This window comes from Entamoeba dispar, genomic scaffold (genome assembly GCF_000209125.1).
Source record: "Entamoeba dispar SAW760 scf_1105229461691 genomic scaffold, whole genome shotgun sequence".
Lineage (NCBI taxonomy): Eukaryota > Evosea > Mastigamoebida > Endamoebidae > Entamoeba > Entamoeba dispar.
Window position 1 is genome coordinate 14,630 of NW_001854819.1, and position 9,967 is coordinate 24,596.

The window sequence follows — 9,967 nt, forward strand, 5'->3', positions numbered from 1 at the left end:
TTTTAAAATTTTAAAAAACAAAATAAATGAAAAAAAACTAAAATGAACAAAACATAATAATGGAAATAGTTCCCATAAATGATAACAATCATGTTACTCCAGGAGATGAAATTTTTTATGAAGAAGGATGTATTCCAGGAAATGGAATTCGAATTGAAGATAATGAATTTATATCTTGTGTTCATGGTACAGTAGAACGAATTAATAAACTTGTTTGTGTAAATCCAATAAGGTCTCGATATTGTGGGAATGTAGGAGATGTTGTAGTAGGAAGAATAGTATCAGTTGGAGTTGGATTTTGGAAAGTAGATATTAATGGAAAGAATAATGGATTATTACAAATTTCATCAATTAATCTTCCAGATGGGATTCAACGAAGAAGAACAGAGATTGATAATTTAAATATTAAAACATTTTTTGATGTTAATGAATTAATTTGTGCTGAAGTTCAAAGTATGAATGGACAAAGTTGTATTCAATTACATACAAGAAATGAAAGATATGGTAAATTAAATGAAGGGATATTAATACAAGTTCATCCATCATTAATAAAACGATGTAAATCACATATTACATTATTTAAAAATGGTATTAAATTTATTTGTGGAATGAATGGATATATTTTTATTAGTCTAAATAATGAAAGTGATTATTCAAATGTTGGATTTGAGAGAATTGCTCGTGTTGCAAATTGTGTAACTATATTACAAAATAAAACAATGCATATTAATGGTCCTATTGTTGAACATTTATCTGAAGAAACTATAAGTTTAGGAATTCCTGTGAATTTAATGTTACTCAAGAAAAATCAAGAATTAATTATTGCAAAATACGTTGAAGAAATGTCTTAAGAATGATATTTTAATTGAAATAAATTGAATGAATTTTTTTTTTATTTCATTTTCATTAATTTTTTGATAAATAAAAATAATATTAATTGTTGAAAATTATCTCAATTATCTCAATAATCTATTGAATATAAAATGACTTATGAAAACTTATCACATTCATTCTTTCCACTTGCAGAAAATATCAACACTATTATCAAAAAGATAATAAAAAGTTGTGTTAATTCTAATTTTACTCTAATAAACCAAGAAGATGAAAATAAACTTATTCAAATGGCAAATGACTTAAGCATTAAAACAGAAGATTTGATAAATGAATATGATTATTATGAAATGATTAAATCAAAACTAAAAGAAAAGACAGACTCTATTAGTGAAAGTATTGTTTCATTAAGTTTACTAAAAAATCCTATAAGTATAATTGATGCTTTATTACATCTTAATGCAGATTGTACTTCAATAGTTATTATTGCAACAGTCTCTCCATTTTTAAGGGTTTTACACCAAAAAGAAAAAGCAACTTCACTTATAAAGGGATTTAATCAAGGGAAAAATTCAGTTGATGAGATTCAAGAAATTTGTATCACAATTACTGAAGTTATTCATTTACTTGGTTGTTTAGGGGATTTAACTATTAAACAACAAAAAGATATTCAAGAAACTCAAGAAGATACAAACAAAATTTACCAAAATTCACTCCAAGAATTGCAAAGAAAAATAAAAAAGAATGAAGACATTACTGAAACGTTAAAACCAATTGACAAACAATTATTTATAATGATGGATGTTGTTTTAAATATTCAAAAAGAAATTGAAGATGAAATTCAAAAATATGTTGAAGAGAGGGTAAAATTTAATCAAGAATATGAGAAAAGAAAAATACAAATGGGAGTATCACCTGAACCAAAGAAAGATAAAAACTCAAAATCTAAAGAAAAGTTTTCACAATCAATAGAAGAGAAAGAAAAACAAGAATATAATCAAACAATTCAATTATGTGAAAATATTGCTAAAACAGCTAAAAATGAAATTAAAGAAGAAGAAAAACAGGAAAAACAAGAAGAAATAAGAAAAACAAAGATAATTATTGTTGGATCATTAGCTTTAATTATTCTTGGAATTGCAATGCTTTTAGTTCAAAATAACTAAGTATGATTATTCATTGATTTGATAAAAGAAAAATATAATTCAGAATTTTTTCAGATTAGAAAAAAAAAGAATAAAGAACTTAAAAAAAAAATAATCAAGAAATATTGATTAATGGCAGCTGCAATTGCATTTATTAGTGGAGGAGATATTGAAGAAGGAGCAGTTTTTACTAATGAAAGTCCATTTGAAAGATGTGGATTACATTTATCAATAAAACAACGATTACTTGGATTTAGTATTTCATTAGGAATAGGAACTGTTATTTTAATTATATTTGCAGCATTATATTCTGTATTAGGAGATAATGGAGGAGTTTATGCATTTATGGTATTTCATTTTATTGGTTTTTTGTGTCTTTTAATATCGTTTGTTTCTATTATTTAGAATAAAAATAAAGGTTAAGATATAATTCATTATTCACAAATAGACCATTTTTCTTATATGGACCAATGGGTATGATTAAAAAAATTACCCATCCATTTAGAGTTGTTTCATTATTAACTGTTGTTATTTGTTTATTGATTGTAGAAATTATTTCACCTATTCTTCGAGGAAATGCATCATGGTTTGTCCTTATAGGAACTGCAGGAGAGATTTTCTGTTTCCTTTTCTTTGGATTTTCTTTACTCCCATGTTTTGATAAGATTCTTGGAAATTGTTGTGGTGGGTTCTTTAGTAATCAATAATTTTATTACTTTTATAATAACTATTTATTTAAAGTTGATATTCAAATATCAAAAAGGATTAAATAAAATTATAAACTATTCAATTAGATTCTTCAATAAACTTTATTAACTATAAAGAATGTAATTATTCTGTTTTATTTTTTGTTTTTTTGTTGAAGTTTTAATAATAGTCGTTGTCTCACAAATGTTTGCATTGAAAGAATCATACTACCAAATATATCTGTAGGATATAACCATGCTCCAATATCCATTAAATAATGGAACCAATATGGATCAATATGATTTTGTTGTCCAAAAAATAAGAAACAATATTCAACAAATTCTTCTGGTTCTAGAACATAAATAGATGTTTCTCTTATTTTTGTCATTTCAGTTTTAATATACCAAGGACAATAACAAATACAATCAATTTTTTCTTTATATTCAGAATATAATGAATCATTAAATTGTTTAATAAATGCTTTTGATGCAGCATAAACTTGAAACATTGGAAATGGAACAAATGATGTTGCTGAAGACATATTAATTATTAATCCTTTTTCTTTTCTTTTAATCATTATTGAAATTATTATATGAGTTAATATTGTTAATACTCTAATATTAAGTGAAACCATATTATTAATATCTTTTATATCAATATCTCCAAATTTACCTGGTAAATATTGACACATTCCAACATTATTTACTAATACTCCTATATCAATTCCTTTTAATTCTTTTTCAATTTGATTCCATTGATTCTCTTTATCAATAAAAATAAGATCATTAGCAATAACTTTAACATTAATTTGATATTTTTCTTCAAATTCTTGTTTCATTTCTTTTAATATTTCTTCTCTTCTTGCTATAATAATTAAATTAAATCCTTCTTTAGCAAACTTTTCAGCAAATGCCTTTCCAATTCCTCCAGCAGCTCCAGTAATAATAGCATATGTATTTTTTCCACGATATTTTTGAGGTGAATTTTTGAATAATTTTGGTTTCACAATTAATTTCCATAATAAAATAAGTCCAGGAATAATAGTGATTACACAAAATATTCCTCCAACAATCCCTAGAATAAGTGCACCAGTATTACTTCCCATTTCTTATTTGATTTTCAAATTCTCTCGAACCCTTTTACTTAAAATTTTTTTTAATTATCGTTTTTTGTCATTTGACCTTAGAGTTCTTTATTATATTAAATGAATTTGATTCTTTAATATAGATTCTTTTAAATTTTTGATTATACAATTAGACTATTTCAATAAATAAAGATTTTTCTATATTGAACTATCAGATATATCTTAACAATACTTGAGTATTTTCTTTTTTTTTTTGAATTAGTAGTTATTGAGTGATTAGGCGATGTCTTGTTATTATTTAGGAGGAAATCGAAAAACAGAAAATAACATAAATAAAAAAGAATAATTAAAAATATGAATTTTTGAAAAAAAAACAAAAATCAAACTACAAAGTAGAAGTTAATAAACAACAATGACAACATTGTTCCTTAGATGTTTACAAGAAGCAGAAACATATGTTGATAAAACAAATGGATTTCAAAGTTCAATACTTAAAGCAATGAATTGTTTATTAACAATACTTGAAAAGATGAAAAAAGATACAATAACTGAAACATTATCATTATTAGGATTAAATAATAAATATGCATTAACATTATATATTAGAGATAATCATTTGAGTGATGAAGTAAGAAATAAATTGGTTCGATATATTGGATTTGATATTATAGATCTTTCACCGATTATAGAACAATCTATAGAAGCACCTCTTGAAAGTACAGCAACAAGTCTTAATTGTCTTGAATTTGATGCATTTAAATTAGTTATTGATGTAATGAAAGAAAAACAACTTGATGTATTAGATGAATTAATACAAAATTGTTTAATTTGTGATAGTGGAAGAGTTGATTATATAATTAATGTATGTAAATCAGATGCATTATTGAAACGTACTATTCGTGAAATTGAAAATATTAAAGATAAATTAAAACGAAATGAAATAGATGAAATTCAAAAAAGAATTAAATCTATAGAAATTAAAATTAATCATATGACAAAAATGTTTAGAGAAACAACAGATTCAAATTCTAATTCAAGAAGAGGATCATTAGATGTTCAAGATAGAAATCTTATTGCTTCAGAACCTTTAGTTGAAATTGAAGTTAATACTCCTATGACAGAATTATTAAGAATTAATGATTATGAATTAAATCAATTAGAATCTTTTGTAGGAAAACATACAACAGAAATTGTTTATGATACTTTTGGAGCAGTTGATAGTAGATCTTTATTTAAAAGTATAACTCAATCAAAAGATTTATGTCTTATTTTTTATTGCAACAATTGTATATTTGGTTCTTTTCATTCAATTATTCCATTTAATCGTGGAATCTGGTCTAATTTTGATCCAACTACTTTTATTTTTTCTTTAAGAAATCCAATGAAACGATCCCCAATTAAATTTCCATTTACTGGAAAGAAGGGAACTCTTAGGATAGAAGATTCATTAAGTGATCAAGCTCTTCATGTATCTTATTTTATCCATCTAGCATCTACTGGAGCATTTGTCATTGATCAAGATTTTGCTAGTGTTTTCTTTTCCTTAGAGAATCCTCAATTTTTTTGTGGTTCTCAACGTGGTGTACTCACAAGGATGGTAGTAGTGAAGATGAGGTAATATAATTGATGAATTGTTTTTGTTAATGTTGTGTTTTAAAGAATTTCAACAAAGTATATTCTAATTTTGTTTTTTGTATGAAAACATCTTTATTTTTATTCAAGAATGATTGATTTTCAAACCATTTTAGATAGATATTAAAAAAATGTTTTAAAACAGTTCTTAAATTATATTAAAAGAGACATTAATTTCATTGTTTTAGTATATAAAAAACAAATTATATAAGAAAATTCAGTTATAGAAGACTTATTATTTTTTAAACATACAGTTAAAACACAGTATTATCAATTACGAGGAAACAAACTGGTCTATTTTAAGGAAATGTAATTGACATAAGAAGAAGAACAAGAACTCAAAAATCACTTAAATGAAATCAATTGAAAATATCATCATAAATGAAAATATGACTATATCATATCTCAAAAAGGAATTAGAATTATTGAGAAAAGGGGTGAAATATGGAGAAGTAATAAAAATATATTCAACATTCAATAAGACTCTTAAGCCAGTTTATGAACCTGAAATAGACGTTATTAATACAACAACAGATTGTGATGAAACAGAAGAAGAGAATATTAACGAAACAGAGGTGTCTCATAAAGTAGATGACCCACAAACAGCTAATGAAGAAAGAAGGAATAAACGACGAGTAAATAAAAGGAGAGAGTTGACAAAACCATATCATTCAACAACACACAACGACCCTATCTTAGACACTCTTGATGAGATTCCATTGAAGAATTATCAAAAAACAATTAAACGTTATTAAAAGCGTAAAAAATAAACTAATAAATTATTAACAGTTTTTATGAGTTTTACATTATTTTTAATGAGGTAAAAAGTTATACATTTCTAATAAGATGAACAAAATAGTAACATATTGAATTTAATGTTTTATAGTATATATTTCTTGAGATATAATTTGAGAATATAAAGAAAAGAATTTATTTATTTTTATTTCTACATGATATAGAATATGGTTTAGAGTAGATGGTTTGTTTAAATTTCTGACGCTTGAACATAACCGTATCATTTAAAAACGTTATAAAATGAGTTTTTATGAAATCATAAAATAGATTAAGTATTCTTAATAATAGATTAATTTTACAAAATATAAATTAATAATAATTACTATTAATATTTCATAATCAAAGAATATAAAATCATAAAAGCGGTTAAAGTCCTTATTAATAATCAAAGAAAATTGTCAAATTGTTTATTATTTTATAACCAAATGTTCTTAATAAAAATATAGAATATAGTTTACAATGATTTGCTCTAATTTGAATATAATGGTATAAGATAATAGTATCATCATACCCTTTAATTTATTTTTTTTTTCCTTATTACGAAAAAAAGGATTATTAGTGTTGGGTTTATTTTGTAATAAGAATAATAACTTTTACATAAGATATCCTGACTGTTATTTATCATTTTAAATAATATTGTAATAAAGGATATTCACTTATTAAAACCCTTTTTGTTCTCATTCTTAAAACCAATAAAAATAAACAAGAATCAAGTTATTATCTATATCTGACTAAAGAATAACCAAACTTTGATTCCATGCAAATTTAATGATGAAATTTTCGTAAAAGTATCGTTAATAAATTGTCATAGATAATAAAATCAATTCATCACTCTCAAATGAAATATTTGGTTGATAGACATCTTGATTCTTTAACACATTTACTTTATTTGAGAATCATTTGAAGAATGTGTTCCAATTATAGTTTGGATTTGTTCAATTAATTATTAATGAATGAGTATTTCTTTGTTTATGCAAAGTTTTTAATAATAAAATAGTGTTTTATTACTATTTTAATGTAATGGTGCTGATAGAAACAAGAATAATGGTTTATCTATGTTAAGAACTATTTGATAAATAATGGATATTGTTTGTTGATATATTTTGTTCATTTTTTGATTTACAAATTAGAAGAATTAACAAGAAAATGAATACCCACTATCAAAACATTTACTATATTTGCATAAATAGAGAGTTGTGATAACAATTAATGAGTGTTTTATAAAAATATATATTTTATATATCTGTATTTAATGTTGTTTGGAGTGTGCCATACTGATTGTTATTTTATTTGATAAATTAGTAGAATACTTCTGAAAGCAAATGTCAATTTATGTTATTTTCATTTAATAAATTCTGTATTTAATTTTATCTATTGTAAAGTATTATCTTGTTAATGAATTTAATAAATTCAATATTATAACACTTTCATCTTCTTCAATTACTTCTTTTCAATATTTTATTAATATGTTTTATTCAAACTTTAAACAACTTTCAATACATTTAATGTGTTACTACCAAATAATTGTTCTTTCATTTATAATATTTAATTCACTGTATTATTTCATGAAATAGATTTCTTGCAAAAGGGTTATTTTTGAAAGTAGTGTTTTAATTCATCTTAGTAAATTGTTTCTATCACACTTATCAGTGTGTTTATTAATTCAATGTTCCATTAAAGAGATTTACAGGATAATTAATGTCGTACATTTATATGTAATTCCATAATATTTATTAAATCAGTCTTTGTTTCTTACGTGAAATTATACAAAAACATGCCTAAAAACTATGACACAAAAAAAAGAAATAAACACTCTTCATAAAACCAGTACAACCACATACATAAATCCCTGTTATAAGTCAACTAAGAAAACATAACCAAAACCATTTGGTGTTGATTTGTTGAAGCATTTGTAGTCTTTTTTTCATCAACTATAGAGATTTTTCAAATATAAACATAAAGTGGTATAGTACTAATGCTTACAATACTATAAGTACTAGTTCATCTAATTGTGTTTGTCCTAATGACAAATTTGTTTCATAGTTCTTTTTTCATTGATAGACAAATGATAAAACTCTCATCATTAATGCTATATAATATTTAAACAAGATTATTCACCAACAAATTTCAACCCACTATTAACAATAAGTGAAAAATAACTTTATTATGAGCAGTTTAATTTTCTTAAGTACTTAATAAATGAATTATTTAGTTATAAAGAAGTTATTTGTTATACCTCTTTTGTAGAAAATTAAATAAATACCAAAAAAAACTATTCCAAAATATAAATAAAATGTTAAATGATGTTTATTTATTCTTTATCTTCTATTTCTGTTTTCTTTATTTTACTTCTTAGAGAAGTAAAATAAAGTATCAATATTTCATAATTAAACAAGAAGAAGTCAATTATTTAAATATGGTGGAAGAATATGGAAATCCAGGAGTATTGAACGTAAATACAGGTAGAAATGAGAAAATGAATGAATAAAAAGGATGAAAAAGTGAATAAGAGATTAGTTCATCTTTCTCAACTCTTGCACATTTAACAAGTACAATTATTGGTTAATACCATAAATGACCCTAAAGCACTGACCGACAATAAATACTTTGATATACACTCTCCTCTATTCCACATCATTAATTTTATACTAAACCCCCTTATTTGTCTGGTTAAGTTCTTTTCCTTCTTTTAAATAAACACAACATCACAGAATAAGAAAACAAACCAAAACATAATCAACATTCAACCACAAAATAATAACAAACAATAAATAAGAAACAAAAAATAAAATAAAAACAAAAAAAAATTCAAGAAATAATAAATAAAACAAACAAAAATGAAATAATACCAATACTAAATAGAAGAACTACCATACAACCAATGAAATATGATATAATAATAAAATTAAAAAAGTAAATACTAAACAAATAAAAAGATCAATAAATTTAATAAGAATTACTTTGATGCAAGTCTTACAAACTCTGATTTGTCATATGAATTAAATGAAGAAATTGTAACTTTTAAGTTATTTCTAAAGAAATGACTAATTACCTCTTCATTTATTTCAGTACAAGTTTCTAGAGTTAAATTAACTTTACAATGAATCTATAAGAATGAATAATGATATTTACTGAATTCAAATAATAATAGAAATACAAACTTGAGAAAGAATTCCAAAAATATACTTAATGAATGGTGTTGCTTGACTATAAAAAGTATTAAAAGAAGAAATATATTTCAATCCAGACAGTGTCAATGGTTTTATATTTTGAATTGGTAATAATTGAGGTTTTAAAATAATAGTTCCATTTTCTGTTGTTCCTTCAATAAAATAAATAATATAATTTGATTTAATCAGTTCTAGTTTTGTTTTTTTGAATAAGGTTAATGGTGTATTAAAAATACTACGTTTCATAGCTTGGAATAATTTTAATTCATAAACATCTTGTGACTCATTGTTTTGTTCAGTTGGATAAACAAATGTTGCATTAAGTAAATAACGATAAATAACAATATCAAGAAATGATTGATGATTACTAACAATTACATGTTTATTTGTTGATTTATCTCTAATTTAATTTAATAAAGATTTTTTTTAGGTATTTTAAAAAAGAATAAAAAAGAAAAGAACAAACTTAATTTGAATAGAATAAATTCCACAAACAAATAATATTATTCTCAATAAACAATTTTGGATAAATTGGATTATTGAATTCATTGGTAATATTTCTGTAATATATAAAATAATAAAGTATCTATAACCATTATAACTTTAATAGGAAAAACAAAAAT

General features: G+C 23.4%; 9 protein-coding genes across 9 annotated transcripts in view, besides 11 other annotated features; 7 read left to right on the forward strand and 2 right to left on the reverse strand.

Annotated features, from left to right (window-relative positions):
• EDI_222150 (rrp4, putative) overlaps positions 1–6 on the forward strand; it is a gene marked incomplete at both ends in the record, with an annotated part of 351 nt that extends 345 nt beyond the window's left edge. The window contains one exon of the mRNA XM_001733394.1: positions 1–6. This exon is cut by the window's left edge and continues 345 nt beyond it. Within this exon, the coding sequence (XP_001733446.1) occupies positions 1–6 (6 nt within the window).
• Positions 1–37: a sequence feature (AT_rich).
• Positions 38–59: 22 nt separating this feature from the next.
• Positions 60–851, forward strand: EDI_222260 (rrp4, putative; the record flags this gene model as incomplete). The annotated part of the gene is made up of 1 exon (XM_001738791.1): positions 60–851. The coding sequence occupies one exon, from the start codon at positions 60–62 to the stop codon at positions 849–851; it is 792 nt and encodes a 263-aa protein (XP_001738843.1).
• Positions 852–856: 5 nt separating this feature from the next.
• Positions 857–939: a sequence feature (AT_rich).
• A 182-nt stretch (positions 940–1,121) lies between these two features.
• EDI_222270 (uncharacterized protein) lies at positions 1,122–1,997 on the forward strand (the record flags this gene model as incomplete). The annotated part of the gene is made up of 1 exon (XM_001738792.1): positions 1,122–1,997. The coding sequence occupies one exon, from the start codon at positions 1,122–1,124 to the stop codon at positions 1,995–1,997; it is 876 nt and encodes a 291-aa protein (XP_001738844.1).
• Positions 1,754–1,932: a microsatellite.
• Positions 1,998–2,108: 111 nt separating the features above from the next.
• Positions 2,109–2,683, forward strand: EDI_222280 (uncharacterized protein; the record flags this gene model as incomplete). Its single annotated transcript, XM_001738793.1, has 2 exons — positions 2,109–2,362; positions 2,425–2,683. The coding sequence occupies 2 exons, from the start codon at positions 2,109–2,111 to the stop codon at positions 2,681–2,683; spliced, it is 513 nt and encodes a 170-aa protein (XP_001738845.1).
• Positions 2,679–2,716: a sequence feature (AT_rich).
• A 101-nt stretch (positions 2,717–2,817) lies between these two features.
• EDI_222290 (estradiol 17-beta-dehydrogenase, putative) lies at positions 2,818–3,768 on the reverse strand (the record flags this gene model as incomplete). Its single annotated transcript, XM_001738794.1, has 1 exon — positions 2,818–3,768. One exon carries the CDS (start codon positions 3,766–3,768, stop codon positions 2,818–2,820), a length of 951 nt encoding a protein of 316 aa, XP_001738846.1.
• Positions 3,769–4,059: 291 nt separating this feature from the next.
• Positions 4,060–4,168: a microsatellite.
• Positions 4,160–5,365, forward strand: EDI_222300 (uncharacterized protein; the record flags this gene model as incomplete). Its single annotated transcript, XM_001738795.1, has 1 exon — positions 4,160–5,365. One exon carries the CDS (start codon positions 4,160–4,162, stop codon positions 5,363–5,365), a length of 1,206 nt encoding a protein of 401 aa, XP_001738847.1.
• Positions 5,366–5,732: 367 nt separating this feature from the next.
• EDI_222310 (uncharacterized protein) lies at positions 5,733–6,134 on the forward strand (the record flags this gene model as incomplete). Its single annotated transcript, XM_001738796.1, has 1 exon — positions 5,733–6,134. One exon carries the CDS (start codon positions 5,733–5,735, stop codon positions 6,132–6,134), a length of 402 nt encoding a protein of 133 aa, XP_001738848.1.
• Positions 6,135–6,452: 318 nt separating this feature from the next.
• Positions 6,453–6,508: a sequence feature (AT_rich).
• Positions 6,509–7,390: 882 nt separating this feature from the next.
• Positions 7,391–7,417: a sequence feature (AT_rich).
• Positions 7,418–8,865: 1,448 nt separating this feature from the next.
• Positions 8,866–9,017: a microsatellite.
• Positions 8,926–9,109: a microsatellite.
• Positions 9,110–9,130: 21 nt separating this feature from the next.
• Positions 9,131–9,590, reverse strand: EDI_222320 (uncharacterized protein; the record flags this gene model as incomplete). The annotated part of the gene is made up of 2 exons (XM_001738797.1): positions 9,131–9,280; positions 9,336–9,590. The coding sequence occupies 2 exons, from the start codon at positions 9,588–9,590 to the stop codon at positions 9,131–9,133; spliced, it is 405 nt and encodes a 134-aa protein (XP_001738849.1).
• Positions 9,501–9,530: a sequence feature (AT_rich).
• Positions 9,591–9,704: 114 nt separating the features above from the next.
• EDI_222330 (actin-11, putative) overlaps positions 9,705–9,967 on the forward strand; it is a gene marked incomplete at both ends in the record, with an annotated part of 956 nt that continues 693 nt past the window's right edge. Inside the window, 2 exons of the mRNA XM_001733395.1 lie at positions 9,705–9,724; positions 9,955–9,967. The exon at positions 9,955–9,967 is cut by the window's right edge and continues 693 nt beyond it. Coding sequence (XP_001733447.1) covers positions 9,705–9,724; positions 9,955–9,967 — 33 coding nt within the window. The remainder of the gene's footprint in view (positions 9,725–9,954) is intronic.
• Positions 9,746–9,797: a sequence feature (AT_rich).